Source organism: Schistocerca serialis, chromosome 2 (genome assembly GCF_023864345.2).
Source record: "Schistocerca serialis cubense isolate TAMUIC-IGC-003099 chromosome 2, iqSchSeri2.2, whole genome shotgun sequence".
In the NCBI taxonomy this organism is placed as follows: domain Eukaryota; kingdom Metazoa; phylum Arthropoda; class Insecta; order Orthoptera; family Acrididae; genus Schistocerca; species Schistocerca serialis.
In genome coordinates, this window is record NC_064639.1 from 427,312,388 (window position 1) to 427,334,979 (window position 22,592).

At 42.6% G+C, this 22,592-nt stretch overlaps 1 protein-coding gene across 1 annotated transcript in view; it reads right to left on the minus strand.

Moving 5' to 3' along the window:
• Positions 1 to 22,592, minus strand: part of LOC126456037 (adenylate cyclase type 3) — a 418,454-nt gene that overhangs the window by 74,720 nt on the left and 321,142 nt on the right. The window contains exon 15 of the mRNA XM_050091793.1: positions 18,951 to 19,033. Within this exon, the coding sequence (XP_049947750.1) occupies positions 18,951 to 19,033 (83 nt within the window). The remainder of the gene's footprint in view (positions 1 to 18,950; positions 19,034 to 22,592) is intronic.

Genomic DNA, 22,592 nt, shown 5'->3' on the forward strand with positions numbered 1-22,592 from the left:
AATGCTAGGTCATGGGTTGTGAGAGATGGTGACTGGAAATGAGTGGCTACCAGCTAGTTAGATACAACTGGTAGAATTAGGCTTTTATTAATGTTAGGTACAGAGGAGTGGTTGCCAACACTGGCAGCAACATGTGCTGATGAATACCAGTCCAGTCTAGGCTGTTGACTCACCTGAAACCAGGGAATACAGGACATGAAGGACATGTACTCTGTAACCCCAGCATGCTTGATGATGGTATGTGCCTGCCCTCTGCAATGATCAGCAACAAGGTGGTCCACAAGGACTGGAGAGCAACAACAAGGTGGCCACATAGCTAATGATCTGGGCCCAAACACACTTCCCACCTGGGAGTTGGACACCAACTGGAGGTAGTCATCCAGTAGGTGACATGGCAGTGTGACGATGCCAGGTAGTATGCATGTGATCTTCTGTTCAGGTAGATGTCTTCAGCTCCTGGAGCCTAAGTCCAGGTTAGGTGACTGGCTACATGTACCACAAATGGACTTTGACTCTGAGTTACAGACTGATGCTGATGGCATCACTTGGCATCACTTACATACCAACACACTGTCTGGGAACATCTGAACAAACTAAGAATAAGAAACTGATATGTCTCCCGCAGCAGCACTCCCGCCTCACAAGTGTGCCACCATTAAATTTTTGGCACTACCATAGAAATCGTAGCTCTGCTAGAGCTGCATTAAAAACATGGGTAGCCAACCAGTGCCGAGGTAATGGTGTGTCAATTTCATCAACACTTAATTTATTTACCATGAGGCTGGCCAAACCATGCCTTGCATTCCTGGCACCATAGCAAAAGTGCAAGACAGCTGTGGGACAGGCCAGGAGGTTTCAACATCATTGATCCACAGAAGTGTTGTTTCGTACATGACTGGAAGCTGTGCATTGACATAACAAACATGTCATTATCCAATATAAATATTCGTTGATTTTAGCAAAGATATGCAGTCTGGCAGCACCTATCCTAATACAAGGTCTGTGCCAGCCATCCCCATCTTATGGATCAGCCAGCAGCTGACAACAGACAGGCCAGCCTCTTCCATCAGATCACTCTCGGCTGATAAGTCCACCATTTGTAGACTTGGTGCCTTGCAACATGAGCTGCTCCCAGGTTTCTACATCAGTAGCCAAACCTCTGCCTTGGAGGGCAATGGTTTGTATCCCAAGTGGTACAGTCCTCTGCAATCCACCACATGTGCGAGCATTCTAGCACATATCATTGTTGCCTGTAAGGGTGAGCTCTCCTCTCAACTGAGACCTCCATGAGAATTGTGGTAGACAGATGTGCCACTGGCATCTGCTGCATGCTGCGTCATTGTGCAGTCTGGGCCATACATCACTGAGTAAGCAAAACAAGTGTCAAAAAAGCTGAGTGTGGACATCATGGCCAGACACATAGCCAGCAGCCGGCTTCTGCAGCGGACAGCAGGGTCACCATACCACATGCCCAAGGGGGCAATCACTGGGCAGCAGTGGACAAAGAATATTGTAGCACAAGTTGAAATGAAAGTGTTTAACATTCCAGCTGTATTTTTCTAGCTAGCACCACAGTCTCAACCACCCCACTGGTGGCCACGACCTCTACAGTCTTCACTCAGTTCGGTGTCAAAAGTGGAACAAATGAGTTGTAGGATAATGGTGAAGCAAATAGCATCATACTCCTGGAACCTGAACACAGGGCACTGGATGCCTTTGAAGGGGCTTACCACCCATAAGGCCCAGAAGAATTAGCACAGGTGCCTCAAAGGACTTATACTCTGCAGTCAGGTTGATTACAGAATTTGAGAAACTTATGTAGCAATGGGAATACATGATGGACAAGGGTTTTTTTCTGCCAGTGTAAAGTGCTATATCAAATCACTGAAGTTAAGTGCTTAAGTGCTGTTGGGCTTGGCTAGCACTTGGATTGGGGGGGGGGGGGGGGGGGGGGGGGGGTTGCACTCAGCTCTTGTGAGGCGAGTTGAGAAGCTACTTGATTGAAAACGGTCATGAAAACTGACAATGGCCAGGAGAGTGGTGTGTGACCATGTGCCCCTCCATGTCCGCATCTGGTGATAACTCAGGACTGAGGCTGGTTGATACTGTTGGGTCCTCAAAACCATTTTTTTTTTAAGTGCTATAGATGTGAACAGGCAGTGCATGTCCAGGGGCACCTCAGCTGGTTAGGTATAGCGTGGTTGGACACAGTCATGATTTTAGGGGCACTAAGACTAAGGAAAGGGGAAAGAGACAAGTGTTAAACAGAAGAGGGAACCCAAAATCTGCCACACTGCATTCATGATAATTTTAATGCTAAGTACATATGCAAAGGCAAATGAGGTATAATGAGAATTGTGAGAGGCATGAAGCACAAGTTTTTGTTAGACACAGGGTAGTCCAGAGGCAATTGAACCCATCACACTATAATTTTTGTGGAGTTGGGGACAGTACTGTTAAGTCTTTTGGTTCAGCAATAGTGAATTGGGGCAGAACATTTAAGCAATTTAGAGAAGTCTTACCTCATGCAAACGAGGGTTACTGTATGATACTATGGTTAGAATTTCTGGTAACACAGCATCCAAAAATTGACCTTAGGTAATTTGAACTTAGAGGGTTCATCTATCTTAAGGTGTAAGCCAGCTGAACAGTGAACAGCAACTCTAAGGTTTAATTTGCATGATATTGCACTGCAAGGCATTGGGAAGTAACCATGGGTGAGTGTGAAACCAGAGTGGCCTGTTGATATGTTGTGTGTGGTAGAACACTAGCAGAAAATGATGTTCTGGGGAAATCACATTGTTCTCTGAGAAGAACATTGTATGCATACAAGAGAAAGGTGACAAGAAAGTGGTATCTGTAAATATAAGTAATTTTAGTGCCAGTGATTTAAAGCTAACCAAGGAATTCCTGATAGCTAATCTGGATATCCTAGATGAGGATGACTGGGAAAATTCAGATGTGCATCATGATTACATGCAAGCCACTGCAAAAATTGCAATGTTTAAGAAGGTAGACCATCTAAAAGGAATGGAAAGAGTGGAAACAGAAAAGTTGTTCTTAGAGTTTTAGGATTTGTTTTTTTCTTTGAGGCCCATTTCCAGCAACACGTATGACCCAGCACTGAATTCCTACAGGGAATGAAGCACCAGTACATCATAAACCGTATCCTAGCAGATGGAATAGTAGAGGCAGCACTAGACCATGGAGGGCTGAAGACATCATGAGATGGACCTAAGAAATATTGGTTCTTCTGTGACTACATACTTCTTAACAGCAAGGTAGTATCAGATGTGTAACCAATACCTTATATCACTGAGACTTTCAAAAAGCTTGGGACAATGCAAGTATTCTCCCACCATAGATCTAAGGCGTGGGTTCCATCAGCTGGAGGTACTGCATGAGAACCAATGGAAGAAAGCATTCTTGGTCCCTTTGATCATTATCAATATTGACAACATCATTTGGACTAATGAATGCACAAGCAATTTTTCAGCAGTTGTTGGACTGGGTTTTAAGAGGTCTGAAAAATCCGCAATGTATGATATACCTAGATGATATAATTGTTTCCATAACAGATATTACAGAAAGTATAGGACCGTTAAGAGGGGTTTTAAAAGGTTAGAGTGCTGAGTACTTAGAAGTGTCTGTGTTGGAGAAAGTTTCAAAATTGTGCATGTAATTAATACTGAAGAGGCTAAGACAGACCTAAGATTGATGCAAAACAATACTAACAAAGAGATAGAGGGGCTGGCCAGTACTTACCTCAGCTCAGTACAGCCGATAGATACACATAAAACAGAACCGAAAATTTACGTTCCTAGCTTTCGGAACAAATGTTCCTTCATCGGGGAGGAGAGAGGGGAAAGAAAGGGAAGAAGGGAAAGGAGATTCAATTACTCACAACCCAGGTTATGAAGCAACAGGGAAAGGAAAATAGGGAGGGTAGCAAGGATGGAGGCATGGTTGTCAGAGGGAAGCCAAAGATATTCTACTGTAAGTACTGTGCCAGCTTCAAACCAAAGACGATGCATACAGAAGTAAAGAGGTATATAGTATAAAGATAAACACAACTATGTAGGATGAAAAGATGCGTGAATGGCTAAAGAGGAAAGGGAAAGAGGAGAAGACTGAAGAGTAAATGGGAGTGAGGTTGTTTAACGTAGGTTCAGTCCAGGGGGATGGCGGGATGAAAGGATGTGTTGGAGTGCAAGTTCCCATCTTCGTAAGTTCAGAGGGACTGGTGTTGGGTGGGAGGAGCCAAATGGCACATATGGTGTAGCAGGTTCCTAGGTCCCTAGAATTATGCTGGAGGGCATGCTCCGCTACTGGGTATTGGGCATCTCCTAGGCGGACAGTTCATCTGTGTCCGTTCATGCGCTCAGCCAGTTTAGTTGTCATGCCGATGTAAAAGGCTGTGCAGTGCAGGCATGTCAGTTGATAAGTAACATATGTAGTTTCACACGTGGCCCTGCCTTGAATTGTGTATGTTTTAGCAGTAGCGGGGCTGGAGTAGGTGGTTGTGGGGGGATGCATGGGGCAGGTTTTGCAGCGGGGTCAGTTGCAGGAGTAGGAACCGCTGGGTAGAGAAGGTAGTCTGGGAATATTGTAGGGTTTAACAAGGATGTTACGGAGGTTAGGGGGGCGACAAAAGGCAACTCTGGGTGGTGTGGGGAGAGTTTTGTCAAGGGATGATCTCATTTCAGGGGTTGACTTGAGAAAGTCATATCCCTGGTGGAGTAATTTGTTGATGTTTTCGAGGCCAGGATAATATTGGGTGACAAGGGGGATGCTTCTGTGTGGTCTGGGGGTAGGAACATTGTTGTTGGACGGGGAGGAATGTATTGCTCGGGAAATCTGTTTGTGGACAAGGTCTGCAGGATAGTTGCGGGAGAGGAAAGCACTGGTCAGGTTATTGGTGTAATTGTTGAGGGATTCATCACTGGAGCAGATACGTTTGCCACAAATACCTAGGCTGTAGGGAAGGGAGCGTTTGATGTGGAAAGGATGGCAGCTATCAAAGTGAAGGTACTGTTGTTTGTTTGTGGGTTTGATATGGGCAGAGGTGTGGATGTGAGCTTCAACAAGATGAAGGTCAACATCCAGGAAGGTGACTTGGGTTTTGGAGAAGGACCAGGTGAAATTCAGATTCGAAAAGGAGTTGAGGTTATAGAGGAAATTAAGGAGAGTTTCTTCACCATGAGTCCAGATCACAAAGATGTCATCTATAAACCTATACCAGGCCAGGGGAAGCAGCTGTTGGGTCTTCAGGAAAGCCTCCTCCATGCGGCCCATGAAGAGGTTGGCATAGGATGGAGCCATCCTGGTTCCCATGGCTGTTCCCCTGATTTGTTTGTAGGTCTGGCCTTCAAAAGTGAAGTAATTATGGGTGAGGATGAATTTGGTAAGTGTGATAAGGAACGAGGTTTTTGGAAGATCTTCAGGTGGGCGTTGGGAGAGGTAGTGCTCAAGGGCAGAGAGACCATGGGTATGTGGGATGTTTGTGTAAAGAGTTGTAGCATCTATGGTGACAAGATAGGTTTCAGGTGGGAGAGGAGTGGGAATGGATTTGAGGCGTTCTAGGAAGTGGTTTGTGTCTTTGATGTAGGATGGGAGTCTGCGGGTGATAGGTTGGAGGTGCTGGTCTACCAGAGCTGAGATACGTTCGGTTGGGGCTTTGAAGCCTGCTACAATGGGACGGCCAGGATGGTTCTCTTTGTGGATTTTGGGTAATAGGTAGAAGGTAGGGGTACGTGGCTCAGGTGGAGGGAGTAAGTCTATGGAAGCCGTTGTGAGGCCTTGTGAGGGACCTTGGATTTTTAGGATTTTTTGTAGCTCAGTCTGGATGAAGGGAATGGGATCATGGGTAACAGCTTTGTAGGTTGAGGTGTCGGAGAGTTGACGCAGTCCTCTGCCACATACTCCACACGGTCAAGTATGACAGTTGTGGAGCCTTTGTCCGCCGGGAGGATGACAATAGAGTGGTCTATTTTCAGCTCCTTAATGGCACGGGATTCAGCTGGGGTGATGTTGGGGGTTGTCGGGATGTTCTTCAAGAAGGACTGGGAGGCAACACTGGATGTGAGGAATTCCTGAAATGTCTGCAAGGGATGGTTTTGGGGGAGGGGAGGAGGATCCCTTTGAGAAGGCAGTCAGAACTGTTCTAGACAGGGTTCAACACTGGGTCTAGTATTTAGGGGCTGTGTTTGGGTAGTGAAGTGATATTTCCAGTTGAGGTTCTGGGTGAATGAGTGGAGATCTTTAACCAGGGCAGTGTGGTTGAATTTAGGCGTGAGGCTAAAGGTTAAGCCTTTTGATAGAACAGATGTCTCTGGAGGAGAGAGGGATCTGGATGAGAGGTTTAGGACTGAATTGGGACTGGTGATGTGTGGCATTTGACTGTGGTTATAGTTGAGATTTGGTCTGTGTGGGGTATGTGCTGGGATGGGGAGATTGAGTAGGGTGGCTAGGCTAGGTTTGTTGGCTATGAGGGGGGATTGTTGAAGGTTCTGTTGTGGGTGGTGTTTGTGAAGGATAGGGAGAGGGACCCCACTTCTTAGGTGTTGCACTAGCACTGTGGATAGTTTTTTCAGGTGGTGTGTGGCATGGAACCCAAGTTTGCAGCTGGCCTCTAGGATGATGTTCCTGAGTGTGTTCTCCAAGCAAGGGTTTGAGAGTTGGAGGACTTTGAAGAGAGATAGGAGCTGTTGGGAGTGGTGGTTACATGAAGTAGTGTAGAGATTCAGGACAAGTTGGGTCTGGGCTAAGGATTGAAGGTTCTGGAAGTCCAGGAGAGACTGGTGGAAGGAGGAATTGCACCTGGAGATGGGAACTTTTAGGGTAAGTCTTTTAGGGGTAATTCCAAAGGTTAAGCAGGACTGGAAGAAAAGTATGTGGGATTGCAGTTTGGTTACGGTGAATGCATGTTTCCGGAATGAATGTAAATAATGTGGTATAGGATTATGGTGCATAGTGGGTACTGGTGGGTAGGGAAATTAAATAACTAAAGTTGAAATAGTAAACATAATAGGGAATAAAATGCGGAGGGAAGGACGATAAAGAAAGAAATTGTGTTGGTAATGTTCAATACCAAAGGAAGAGCACTAAATAAGAAAAGTACACAAAAAGTTGACCAGACCAAGCAAGTATGTCCAGATCAGGGGAAAAGAACACACGTTGCTCAAAAATAGAGATAGCGAGTGGCGAAAAAAAGATCGCGCGTGCCGCAAAAGAGATCGCGCGTGCAGCAAAAAACATTGCGCGTGCCGCAAAAAAGATCACGCGTGCCACAAAAAAGTTTGCGGGTGGCGCAGAAATGTCCCAAAAAAATTTTCTTGTGGCAGAGAAAGATAGCCAATGGCACAAAAATATCGCCAGGAACAAGAAATCGACGGAAATGGATGATACTGGTAGGTGTAGAAGAGATTGGTGGCAGTGATTGTTGGCTGGAAAACAGCAAATAACGAACGTTAAAACTATGGAATGTTGAATAAATAAATCAATAAATAAAAAAGAGAAGAGGACTATAAACGGAACAAGATAATAGGAGGAAGATGAAACTAGCACAGTTGGTGACGAAAATATTTATATATGTATATATAAAACACTGAAGAAGAGAAAGTGTTAAGATGACAAACGTAAGTGATAGATAACAAAAGGGACAAAACAATGAAGGATGTGGGCCATATAGGTGATTTAAATGATTAATGGAAAATCTCATATAAAGATGTGAAACAAATACTAACAAAGAGATTGAGGGGCTGGCCAGTATTTACCTCAGCTCAGTACAGCTTGTAGATACACATAAAACACAACCAAAAATTTACGTTCCTAGCTTTCGGAACAAATGTTCCTTCATCGGGGAGGAGAGAGGGGAAAGAAAGGGAAGAAGGGAAAGGAGATTCAGTTACTCACAACCCAGGTTATGAAGCAACAGGGAAAGGAAATTAGGGAGGGTAGCAAGGATGGAGGCATGGTTGTCAGAGGGAAGCCAAAGATATTCTACTGTAAGTACTGTGCCAGCTTCAAACCAAAGACGATGCATACAGAAGTAAAGAGGTATATAGTATAAAGATAAACACAACTATGTAGGATGAAAAGATGCGTGAATGGCTAAAGAGGAAAGAGAAAGAGGAGAAGACTGAAGAGTAAATGGGAGTGAGGTTGTTTAATGTAGGTTCAGTCCAGGGGGATGGCGGGATGAAAGGATGTGTTGGAGCGCAAGTTCCCACGTCTGCAGTTCAGAGGGACTGGTGTTGGGTGGGAGGAGCCAAATGGCACATACGGTGTAGCAGGTTCCTAGGTCCCTAGAATTATGCTGGAGGGCATGCTCCGCTACTGGGTATTGGGCATGTCCTAGGCGGACAGTTTGTCCGTGCCCGTTCATGTGCTCAGCCAGTTTAGTTGTTGTCATGCCGATGTAAAAGGCTGTGCAGTGCAGGCATTTCAGTTGATAAATCACATGTGTAGTTTCACACGTGGCCCTGCCTTGAATTGTGTATGTTTTGCCAGTAGCGGTGCTGGAGTAGATGGTTGTGGGGGGATGCATGGGGCAGGTTTTGCAGCGGGGTCGGTTACAGGGGTAGGAACCGATGGGTAGAGAAGGTAGTCTGGGAATATTGTAGCGTTTAACAAGGATGTTACGGAGGTTAGGGGGGCGACAAAAGGCAACTCTGGGTGGTGTGGGGAGAATTTTGTCAAGGGATGATCTCATTTCAGGGGTTGACTTGAGAAAGTCATATCCCTGGTGGAGTAATTTGTTGATGTTTTCGAGGCCAGGATAATATTGGGTGACAAGGGGGATGCTTCTGTGTGGTCTGGGGGTAGGAACATTGTTGTTGGACGGGGAGGAATGTATTGCTCGGGAAATCTGTTTGTGGACAAGGTCTGCAGGATAGTTGCGGAAGAGGAAAGCACTGGTCAGGTTATAGGTGTAATTGTTGAGGGATTCATCACTGGAGCAGATACGTTTGCCACAAATACCTAGGCTGTAGGGAAGGGAGCGTTTGATGTGGAAAGGATGGCAGCTATCAAAGTGAAGGTACTGTTGTTTGTTTGTGGGTTTGATATGGACAGAGGTGTGGATGTGAGCTTCAACAAGATGAAGGTCAACATCCAGGAAGGTGACTTGGGTTTTGGAGAAGGACCAGGTGAAATTCAGATTCGAAAAGGAGTTGAGGTTGTGGAGGAAATTAAGGAGTGTTTCTTCACCATGAGTCCAGATCACAATGTGTTGTTGTTGTTGTTGTGGTCTTCAGTCCCGAGACTGGTTTGATGCAGCTCTCCATGCTACTCTATCCTGTGCAAGCTTTTTCATCTCCCAGTACCTACTGCAACTTACATCCTTCTGAATCTGCTTAGTGTATTCATCACTTGGTCTCCCTCTATGATTTTTACCCTCCACGCTGCCCTCCAATACTAAATTGGTGATCCCTTGATGCCTCAGAACATGTCCTACCAACCGATCCCTTCTTCTGGTCAAGTTGTGCCACAAACTTCTCTTCTCCCCAATCCTATTCAATACTTCCTCATTAGTTATGTGATCTACCCATCTAATCTTCAGCATTCTTCTGTAGCACCACATTTCGAAAGCTTCTATTCTCTTCTTGTCCAAACTATTTATCGTCCATGTTTCACTTCCATACATGGCTACACTCCATACGAATACATTCAGAAATGACTTCCTGACACTTAAATCTATACTCAATGTTAACAAATTTCTCTTCTTCAGAAACGCTTTCCTTGCCATTGCCAGTCTACATTTTATATCCTCTCTACTTCAACCATCATCAGTTATTTTGCTCCCCAAATAGCAAAACTCCTTTACTACTTTAAGTGCCTCATTTCCTAATCTAATTCCCTCAGCATCACCCGACTTAATTAGACTACATTCCATTATCCTTGTTTTGCTTTTGTTGATGTTCATCTTATATCCTCCTTTCAAGACACTGTCCATTCCATTCAACTGCTCTTCCAAGTCCTTTGCTGTCTCTGACAGAATTACCTCAAAGTTTTTATTCTTCTCCATGAATTTTAATACCTACCCCGAATTTTTCTTTTGTTTCCTTTACTGCTTGCTCAATATACAGATTGAACAACATCGGGGAGAGGCTACAACCCTGTCTTACTCCCTTCCCAACCACTGCTTCCCTTTCATGTCCCTCGACTCTTATAACTGCCATCTGGTTTCTGTACAAATTGTACATAGCCTTTCGCTCCCTGTATTTTACCCCCGCCACCTTTAGAATTTGAAAGAGAGTATTCCAGTCAACATTGTCAAAAGCTTTCTCTATGTCTACAAATGCTAGAAACGTAGGTTTGCCTTTCCTTAATCTTTCTTCTAAGATAAGTCGTAAGGTCAGTATTGCCTCACGTGTTCCAGTGTTTCTACGGAATCCAAACTGATCTTCCCCGAGGTTGGCTTCTACTAGTTTTTCCATTCGTCTGTAAAGAATTCGTGTTAGTATTTTGCAGCTGTGACTTATTAAGCTGATAGTTCGGTAATTTTCACATCTGTCAACACCTGCTTTCTTTGGGATTGGAATTATTATATTCTTCTTGAAGTCTGAGGGTATTTCGACTGTTTCATACATCTTGCTCACCAGATGGTAGAGTTTTGTCAGGACTGGCTCTCCCACGGCCGTCAGTAGTTCCAATGGAATATTGTCTACTCCGGGGGCCTTGTTTCGACTCAGGTCTTTCAGTGCTCTGTCAAACTCTTCACGCAGTATCATATCTCCCATTTCATCTTCATCTACATCCTCTTCCATTTCCATAATATTGTCCTCAAGTACATCACCCTTGTATAGACCCTCTATATACTCCTTCCACCTTTCTGCTTTCCCTTCTTTGCTTAGCACTGGGTTTCCATCTGAGCTCTTGATATTCATACAAGTCGTTCTCTTATCTACAAAGGTCTCTTTAATTTTCCTGTAGGCGGTATCTATCTTACCCCTACTGAGATAGGCCTCTACATCCTTACATTTGTCCTCTAGCCATCCCTGCTTAGCCATTTTGCACTTCCTGTCGATCTCATTTTTGAGACGTTTGTATTCCTTTTTTGCCTGTTTCTCTTACTGCATTTTTATATTTTCTCCTTTCATCAATTAAATTCAATATTTCTTCTGTTACCCAAGGATTTCTACTAGCCCTCGTCTTTTTACCTACTTGATCCTCTGCTGCCTTCACTGCTTCATCCCTCAAAGCTACCCATTCTTCTTCTACTGTATTTATTTCCCCCATTCCTGTCAATTGCTCCCTTATGCTCTCCCTGAATCTCTGTACAACCTCTGGTTCTTTTAGTTTATCCAGTTCCCATCTCCTTAAATTCCCACCTTTTTGCAGTCTCTTCAGTTTTAATCTACAGGTCATAACCAATAGATTGTGGTCAGAGTCCACATCTGCCCCTGTAAATGTCTTACAATTTAAAACCTGGTTCCTAAATCTCTGTCTTACCATTATATAATCTATCTGATATCTTTTAGTATCTCCAGGTTCTTCCATGTATACAACCTTCTTTCATGATTCTTAAACCAAGTGTTAGTTATGATTATGTTGTGCTCTGTGCAAAATTCGACCAGGCGGCTTCCTCTTTCATTTCTGTCCCCCAATCCATATTCACCTACTATGTTTCCTTCTCTCCCTTTTCCAACACTCGAATTCCAGTCACCCATGACTATTAAATTTTCGTCTCACTTCACAATCATAATAATTTCTTTTATTTCATCATACATTTCTTCAATTTCTTCGTCATCTGCAGAGCTCGTTGGCATATAAACCTGTACTACTGTAGTAGGCATGGGCTTCGTATCTATCTTGGCCACAATAATGCGTTCACTATGCTGTTTGTAGTAGCTTACCCGCATTCCTATTTTCCTATTCATTATTAAACCTACTCCTGCATTACCCCTATTTGATTTTGTGTTTATAACCCAGTAGTCACCTGACCAGAAGTCTTGTTCCTTCTGCCACCGAACTTCACTATTTCCCACTATATCTAACTTCAACCTATCCATTTCCCTTTTTAAATTTTCTAACCTACCTGCCCGATTAAGGGATCTGACATTCCACGCTCCGATCCGTAGAATGCCAGTTTTCTTTCTCCTGATAACGACATCCTCTTGAGTAGTCCCCGCCCGGAGATCCGAATGGGGGACTATTTTACCTCCGGAATATTTTACCCAAGAGGACGCCATCATCATGTAATCATACAGTAAAGCTGCATGCCCTCGGGAAAAATTACGGCTGTAGTTTCCTCTTGCTTTCAGCCGTTCGCAGTACCAGCACAGCAAGGCCGTTTTGGTTATTGTTACAAGGCCAGATCAGTCAATCATCCAGACTGTTGCCCTTGCAACTACTGAAAAGGCTGCTGCCCCTCTTCAGGAACCACACATTTGTCTGGCCTCTCAACAGATACCCCTCCGTTGTGGTTGCACCTACGGTATGGCTATCTGTATCGCTGAGGCACGCAAGCCTCCCCATCAACGGCAAGGTCCATGGTTCATGGGGGGGGGGGGGGGGGGGGGGCACAATGATGTCATCTATAAACCTATACCAGGCCAGGGGAAGCAGCTGTTGGGTCTTCAGGAAAGCCTCCTCCATGCGGCCCATGAAGAGGTTGGCATAGGACGGAGCCATCCTGGTTCCCATGGCTGTTCCCCTGATTTGTTTGTAGGTCTGGCCTTCAAAAGTGAAGTAATTATGGGTGAGGATGAAGTTGGTAAGTGTGATAAGGAACGAGGTTTTTTGGAAGATCTTCAGGCGGGCGTTGGGAGAGGTAGTGCTCAAGGGCAGAGAGACCATGGGTATGTGGGATGTTTGTGTAAAGAGATGTAGCATCTATGGTGACAAGAAAGGTTTCAGGTGGGAGAGGAGTGGGAATGGATTTGAGGCGTTCTAGGAAGTGGTTTGTGTCTTTGATGTAGGATGGGAGTCTGCGGGTGATAGGTTGGAGGTGCTGGTCTACCAGAGCTGAGATACGTTCGGTTGGGGCTTTGAAGCCTTGTTAAACCCTACAATATTCCCAGACTACCTTCTCTACCCAGCGGTTCCTACTCCTGTAACCGACCCCGCTGCAAAACCTGCCCCATGCATCCCCCCACAACCACCTACTCCAGCCCCGCTACTGGTAAAACATACACAATTCAAGGCAGGGCCACGTGTGAAACTACACATGTGATTTATCAACTGAAATGCCTGCACTGCACAGCCTTTTACATTGGCATGACAACAACTAAACTGGCTGAGCACATGAACGGGCACGGACAAACTGTCCGCCTAGGACATGCCCAATACCCAGTAGCGGAGCATGCCCTCCAGCATAATTCTAGGGACCTAGGAACCTGCTACACCGTATGTGCCATTTGGCTCCTCCCACCCAACACCAGTCCCTCTGAACTGCGGAGATGGGAACTTGCACTCCAACACATCCTTTCATCCCGCCATCCCCCTGGACTGAACCTACGTTAAACAACCTCACTCCCATTTACTCTTCAGTCTTCTCCACTTTCCCTCTACTCTTTAGCCATTCACACAACTTTTCATCCTACATAGTTGTGTTTATCTTTATACTATATACCTCTTTACTTCTGTATGCATCGTCTTTGGTTTGAAGCTGGCACAGTACTTACAGTAGAATATCTTTGGCTTCCCTCTGACAACCATGCCTCCATCCTTGCTACCCTCCCTAATTTCGTTTCCCTGTTGCTTCATAACCTGGGTTGTGAGTAACTGAATCTCCTTTCCCTTCTTCCCTTTCTTTCCCCTCCCTCCTCCCCGATGAAGGAACATTTGTTCCGAAAGCTAGGAACGTAAATTTTCGATTCTGATTTATGTGTATCTATCGGCTGTACTGAGCTGAGGTAAGTACTGGCCAACTCCTCTATCTCTTTGTTAGTATTTGTTTCACATCTTTATATGAGATTTTCCATTAATCACTAAGATTGATGCAGGATGTTAAAGATTTCCCAGTTCCCAGGAAAAACAAGGAATTACAATCATTTTTGGATTTATCAAATTATCATAGAAATCTCATTAACGGGTTGGCAGGGGTGGCAAGACAGCTTATGTATGCAGTTGTGAAGAAATATCTAAAGTTTGAGTGGGAAAGGGAATTCCGGGATGCAATTGAGGAATTGAGTCTACTCATAGTTTTTCTGGAGTACAAGAAAGAATGTGTTAGGGTGTGTTTTGAGTCAGGTATAGAACATCCTGTAGCCTACACTTTTTGACAGTTGAATAGACCTGAGAGGAACTAGTCCATTACAGGAAAGGATATCCACAGTGTGATATATGGTCCTGCATATTTTCAGTGTGATTTATAAGGGAAGAAATTTATGGTGCTAATCAACCATGCAGCTCTGACATTGTTATTAGATGTAAAGAACCCTTCTTGTAAGGTCACAGGTGCCAAGACTGAGTGAGCAAGGTTGAATATGATGTTATACACAAATGTGGTAAGAAACATGGGAACACATTTGGCTTTAACAGAAAGGTAGCAGTAATAGACAGGGGTCATGATCTAGCACAGTAGCAAGTGGTACAATGTGCTGACACCAACTGCAAGCTACATGCAGCACAGCTGCATTTGATTGTATATGCTGGCCTGTTTGTAAAACAACAATGTTGGGGCTGTATGTGGTAGTGCCAGCTAAGCCAAAGGAGGAAGTTCTGGAGCAGGCACACAATTACATGGTGCCTGAGCATGGACCACGGAGGGTGAAGAAAAATGAATAACAGATTGCCAGAACACAAACTGTGAAGATGAGAAGGAGAGATGTTGACCGGTATATAAGAAATTGTATAGAATGCGCATAATGAGCAGATATGGGCCTTAAATTCCTGAAATGGATATCTTATGACCAATTAACTGGACTCCTGCAGAAAACTGTATTTATATTAAAAATTATTGATTATTTTTCATGATACCTGGAAATGATCGCCATTCCTAGCCTGAGAGCAGCAACAGTGGTGCAAGCATTGGTCAACAGCTGGTTGCTCAAAAGTGGTTCACCAGAAATCAAAGTGATGGACCGAGTGACAAAATTTATGTCTGATAAAAATAAAACAGCCAAGTAATTTACTATGGGTTTGGAAATGAAGAACTATTACACCACATCTCTAAACTAATGGCAGCATAGAACATGTGCATCATCTGTCAGACACTGAGTCACTATGTTAACTCACACCATAATGACTGGGGCACATATTTATCATTTGTTGAGGCAACATTTAATTCAAAGGTACATTTTAGTACTGGGCTATATCTGCGTGAGTTGGTTTATGGAGGGAGGATGCCTTTACCATTTGACAAGATCAGCTTCAAAACTGGCAAGGACAGAGAGTCTGTTAAGCAGTTTGCCAAGACATTGAGATAGGTACGAAGGTTTTTTCGGGGGGCAAACACTGAAGCCCTAGTATGGAAAGGGAAGGTAGGTAATAGCATGGGACAAGATAATGGATAATCTTATCAAGCTCTTACATCCCAAAGGGCAAGACCAACAAATTTGTTACCAGGTACCAAGGATCTTATCAGGAAATTGGGACAACATCACCAGTTAACATCAAACCTCAGTTACTGACTCACACAACAATAGTTCATTTTGGACACCTGTGAACATTTTGAGGTGCTCTGTATGCACTGCCAAAGGTATCACCATCCATTATGGGAAAGTGAGAAGTAGTATGAAGAAAGGTGAATGCAAGAACCTTGTGTGACGTGCACGTGGAACTCCATATGAACTGAGGTCTAGGAAGTAGGAGATGACATTTAGTGTTGTGTACATTTAAGGGGTTAAGATGAATCATAATGGCAATTGGGGTAAGTATCAGGAAGCTGATGTGTGGCTGGTTAGCAAAATTTGGTTGTGACAGTAAAGCTGTTTCACATTCAGTTATATAATAAGTCTTTCTTTCTGTGTTTGCTGGGCAGCGGACCTTTCCAAAGGGAGGAGGAGAATGACTGCAACTTCCTGTTCCCAGTTTGCTGCATGCCAGGGATAGAGACGAGGAGAACCCTAGTCATGGTAGTGCTTCACCACATCACCAGGAGTGGAATTATGACAGTGCAAATACAACCAATTGAGAGCAGAGTGTTTTCATTAGACAAGAGGATGTGGTCCTCATCAGTCATTAATGGAGGCTGAAACTAACTTTAAATTGATGAGACATGCTACCAGAATCAGAACTTATTGCACATCCACACACAAAGAATCTGCTGTTGCACTATCACATAGCAATAGAGTAATAGTCAAGGCTAAGATGGACCAGACACACCTTTGTGTTTCGATTCAATTTCAAGTTACCAGTAGTTACACAGTTTAAGTGTTTCACCATTACTGTTAAGGTAGGAGACCTTTTTTCATACAGGTTAAAACAAGAGAAGTATTGCTGATCTCAGAAGATGGGGCTAAGTCTGAAATTATGTTGGAAGAAACTCAGCACTGTCAGAGGAGAAGGGTTACAATCTACCCAGCCAGAATAATTCATATTGGCATGGGCACATCAAAAATTCAGTTGTACATAGGTAAGACAGATGGCCGGATGGTATGACATCATAGAGCCATGACCCTACCTCCACCATTTCAGAAATAGTACTGTAATTTTGGGAGCTAACTGCTACAAGCAGGGAAGGCTTGCATGGGTTATGAGATTGGAACTGCCTGGCTATGGATTATTAATTAAGGGAACAGATTGCTGACATTTCACCTGTCAACTGCTTGTATAGGAGAGACCAAGTTAAACATTACTCAGTCACAGTTGTACTGGCCATATAGACTACTAGCGGTGCTCCCAATGCACTATTTGACTTATCTGAATGAAACATTAGATACTAACCTAATCCTTACTTTGAGCCAGCTAACAGACATGCAAGGGGAACAGATTTTGACAGGGGGGATGCTTTAACATGTTCTGCTAGTTCGGTAGGAGCAATGACATAGGGTTGTGACTGTAAGTGTCACAATAATGGGTGCAGAGGTAGTTTTGACTCTGTTTTGTGCAACTTTTGCCTACCTTAGGCAGAGAGGTACTCATTAGTGGGACCCCCAGTGTATCAAGTACCACTAGACTTGTTGACCAGTTATACATAAAATAGAGGAGTAGAATACAGGAATTTTCAGACAAGTGTAAAGGTAGTGCTAAGGTATGTGTATTCTAGAATTAAGAATGTGTGAATCTCAGAGGGCATGGTGCCCTGAATAAATTACTGTATGAGAATTTTGGGTGCTCAAATGGAGAAGAGTCATTATGGCAAAATGAGTGAGAAATGATGTTATATGTTGTTATAAGAGTAGTTAGCAATAAGAGGGGAAGTTCAACTTAATGATGTATGAAATGAGGAACGAGGATGGATGTGCAACACCCAGTGAGCTAGAACTGCAGGGTGAATGTACGACCTCTGAAACTTGTGATTCAAGTCACATAATTTTAATAAGGAAACTTGAATAATAAGAGTATATGTTGCTTTTAAATATGTGGAGTCTTTTGTTACAAACCTGCCATGTGCAGAGACCCAGGGACTGGGTCTGTCCTAAGGAGGAAGGTGTGTAATGCCACTGTTAACTTTTGGGCACAACCACAGGAACAGCAGCTCTGCTACGGCTGTGTTGCAAATGAGGGGCAGTCAACAGATAACAAGTTCATCAAGAGGCCTGTTAACTCCTGTGAGGTGGGCTGACCTCTGCCTCACAATCCTGGTAATGTAGCAGAAGTTCAGTACAACTGCAGAACAGGCCAGAAGGTTTCTACATCATTGAGCCACAGGGGTGTTAATTCATATGTGGTTGGAAGCTGTGCATTAACATAACAAACATGTCATTAAGGAGCACAGGATTTGAACAGAGATAGCTGCAGTCTGGTAGTAGCCACCACTATTTGGGTGTCATGCCAGTGACCATCAGGTTATGGGTCAACAAGCAATGACAGATGAGCCACTCTGAGGCTCTCTACAGCAGCTGCCAAACATATGCCTTGGAGGGCAGCAGTTTGTGCCCTGGTTGATGTAGACCTCCACACTACACCACCTGGATGACTGTTCCTGCATCCACCATCATTGCTCACAGGGGCAAGCTCTTTTTTCAGACCTAATATCTCCGTGAGAATTGTGGTAGATGGACATGCCATTGACAGTTCCAACAAGCCATTACACCATGCAAACTGGGGAATACATTGTTAAATGGACAAAAAGAGTGTCAGAAACGCTGGGCATGAACATCACAGCCAGACACACTGCCGGCAGCCGGGAAATATAATGCTCAACATGGCCCGTTTGCTGCATGCCAATGTGGGACTGATTGCAGCATTACTGCACCATGGCTGTTGTAGCAGAAGTTGAATAACAGTGTTTTACCTTCCAGCTGTGTTTTCCTAGCCACCATCAGCTAGTACCACCCTTCCCATCCCATGTGTCACCTCAACCAATGCACCATAGCAATCTCTCACTCCTGGCCCCTACAGAAGAGGCAGCAGGTCATACCATCCAGATGTCACTTTGGGTGGTGATGGCTTCATTTGCTCCGCTCTTCTGAGCTAGAGCTGCAGGATTCCCCAACTTCATTCAGTTGATGCTAACTATCTTCTTATGCTTTGTAGACTTCCTGAATGAGTGTTCTTGCACTCTGAATGCATCTTCTTATTTTATAGTTTATGGTCACCAAAATGGTGGAACCTCCCCCTGTATGGCACCATTTTACTGCACTGGCACAGGTGGATCAGTGCCCCAGATTAGGGAGCAAGTACATTATTTTGCAGTGTAACACTACACATAATAGAATACTATTTATATAAATACTTATGTTATCTCTTCCTCTGTTTCTGTCTCTCTCTCTTGTGTGTGTGTGTGTGTGTGTGTGTGTGTGTGTGTGTGTGTGTGTGTGTGTGTGTGTGTGTGTGTGTGTTTAGATACTATTATACTGTTGTATAAAATTTTTAAGTTTTCCATGAGAACAACTTACTGCATCAAAATCCGAAATAACTTCATTCAGGAATCTTAGGCATTCCAGTCCTTGGTTGTTGACAGTTTCCTCTGAGTAAAAATCTGTAACAATAAGTGTGTTATCCTCATTCAGTTAATTTCTGTAACAGTCATTAAGTTCAAATTACTAATTCTGGTTATTATGAAATCTTCATGTCTGAATAAATTATTTCATATAAAATGTTGCATTAAGCAAAGAAAAAAAGGGGAAATTCATAAAAATAAGCTTTTTTGATCAGAATAGCAAAAAAATGGTTATGTACAACTGGGCCAACCAGAAGTTCTGTTAAGATTTATGAAAAGTGACTTAAGTAAATAAAGTACAGCAAGCCAATCACCAATCCAAAGACTGTTTTGGATGTCACAGTGTTTTACTAGGCATGGTCCTAAAGAAGGTGGTGTGCTGTTGCTTTCCTCTTACCTTTGAACTGACTTATCGGTCTGTTATAGGGGGATCTACAATTCAATGTGGACTCTGAACCATTGTGAAACTCAGTGTTTCTCACATCAACAAACTTTGTCAGAGTTGAAAGAACTGATAAGAGTCAGAATAAAATCCTAGGACTGACTGGTCATTGAACCCTAAATCTTTGGACTTGTAATCTGAAATTTTATCACTGAGTTGTTGATACCTCTTTTCTCCAGTCCAAATATTTATTTGTGAATTTTATTGAGATGATATTTTTCTCTGAGGAGAGATGTAGAGTCCTGTCACTGTCTCAGATTAATAACATAATTTGACATTAGCCTTTTCATCTTAAATATAGAGATTTACATATTTTAGACAGTATATAGTTCTTGTGTGTGTAAGAGAATATTACATATTGTAAAAGATCACATCCAGTAGCAGAAAGAAAAATAGCTTCCAGATGCAAATGTGACAACTGCTATTTTAGTAACAATAGTTCCCGCAAAAACAGTTAGCACATGTTTCTCTGCAAAGTAAATTTATTAACAGATGATAAGTAGGTGAATCCTTCTATCTGTTGATCAAAGCTTTTATGAGACCAAGATTCTTTGGTACAATTTGTGAACAATGTTGTGTCTACAAGAGCTTGGACTACAGCCCTTAGTACCATCACAGTTCAGACACTCATTTATCATCTTCTGTACAGAATTGTGCAATGTGCTGTGGTATTAATAACAGAAAAGCAGTCATTAGAAACTAAATCTGTAGCTTGCTGTTGACCTTTGTACCAGAATATAGAACCTACCTGTAAATCGTAGACAAAGAGATAAAATCTGTTTTAACATCTTGTACTGTGGTTGTGTAAATCACAAGTCAGCTGATTCTGATTTGTATTGCTAACAACAAACACCACTGGGAAGGAAATATACTTGGTTTTGCTGAACAAATATTTACCTTGTCTTCATTTTCATACAGAAGATATCTCACAGTGAGAAAATACTTACCTTAGCTTCTTGATTAAGTGTTAACTCCATTTTAGCTTGCTATCCACTAAACAATTACAATAGAGTATGGCTATTAATGACTACTTCTAGTACCAGTAGGTCATTTCTGTTTATACGAAATCCATAATATGAATCACTCTGAGCTGAGCTTTTAGTAGTTTTCTGTCTGGCAGCTATTGGCTTGTTCACCTATGAAGTGGGCAGTATCTGACATGATTTTGGGCTGTTGGTAAGTGTGCTTGTGCCATCAATCTAGTGTCACAGTTCAAACAGTCCTTTAAATTATCTGGAAATTCATGTATGTAAACTAAGAACAGGAGTTCATTCATCACTGATTCATTTATTCATTCATCATGTTACTTAGATCCCATCAAGAATAACATTCACGGATGTGGAAAAGTTAAGGTATAAATTAACAAAAGACAAGTAAATCAGAGAATCTTAATCAGTATACTGTATTAACAGTAAACTGTCATTATACTGCTTAATGCTATTCACCACTATGCCATCTAAATTTAATTGACTAAAATTGTAAGAAAGCTGTTATACTGGGAAAAAAACTGCAGTACCCAACTTTATGGGACACTGGGATATGAAAAGGGCTGTTCTGCTACCTAGACACTTGGCTGGTAAGAGAACAGATTGCCCAAATAGGCCTATCAAAGCTTCATGAATTGAAATGATCATCACCACTGTTCATTGTGACATTAAAACAAAAACAAATTAAAACAAAAACAATTAAAATGTGTGGTATGCTGAGCATCTGGCAGAACAGTAACTTGTCTGACACAGTGTGGGGTAGCAAAAGTAATTTACATGTCCCAGTTTGTAATACAGCCTGGGTAAACTGACTTGGGAATAGCATAAGGACTTTTATCTATCAGGGCATTCTTGTTCACAGGTTGCTGCAATTAGAGACCACAATTACATTTTCACTGCCCCACAGGAATAGCATGTAGATTGCAAGTGATGTTCTTTGCAGTGGTCTTTGCTTATTCTTGTTCCAGGAGACTTCAGATGGTCAGCTACAGTGAATTACACTGAATCCATGCTAGCCAAGGTCTTCATTTGTTGTTATAGGGAGACATAAATATTTGAGCTGTATAATTGGCAGAAAAATTATCCTTCCCTTCCAAGCTGAGTTATACATGTAAGACTTATGAACACCTATATAAATACATTCTAATGCATTATTTCTTTATACTATATTTGAAAGAATACTCTTTATGATATCACTACTAATATTAGTATGCATTGTAAATTGGCACTTGGAATTTTGGGAGCACTGGAGTAGAATCTCTTATGGTCACTTCCCTTTACCTCCTCTCACTCAGTAAATGAGTGTTATGGAAGGTATTCAGTACACTGAATAATGCATTACTGAAGTACAGTGAGAACAAATCATTATCATACAACTGAACTCCTACTGATATTTTTGAAATAAATTAGAAACTAAAATCACTGTGGTTTCCCATTTACAGTTATTACTATTATAGAAAGCATCCTACTTCAGACAAGCTTCTTACCACAATGTGTTTATGAACTGAAGGAAGTAAATTCTCTTTGCAACTTTTTCTCTAGTGCCTCAGTTTCAAATACAGAACTAATTCAGGCCATAAAATGTTGACATAGTGAGTAGGCGAGTAGGCAGCCAAATGACAGAGAAGATATTTACTAGACATGATAGAGACTAAGTCTGAGGACAACATCTGGATTTTCTCTAAGACATACAACTTCATGAGATTGTGGTCAAGTTGGGAAATGTGAGGCTAGCTTAATTTTATGCCCACATGGTGACTATGATTAACAATTCTTATTTAACTGCCACAATCTGCTGACTGCAGTTTTCGCACATAATTACACATCACAAGATTATTGTTTAGTTCAAATAGTAGTTTTGCTTAAATTAATTGCTACAGAATGTATATTTTGCCTGCTGTTCTTCCACTGGATACTCAAAAGCAGCTGCTGATACAGAATATAACTTTCCCAATACATCTAAAGGGGGTGTAGTTTTCTCTGAGAAACAGATAAGCAAAAGCAATTTTGAAATGACTTGCTATACCTGTCACCCTTAGCAGAACAGCCATGATAGTCAGCATGGCAATACCCTACTGCCACATGACAAATGCTGAAAAACAGGTAGCTTGAATCAGAGTTTAGCAATTTGCACACCTGTTTTTTCACTTTTTGTGTTGGCACTCAACCT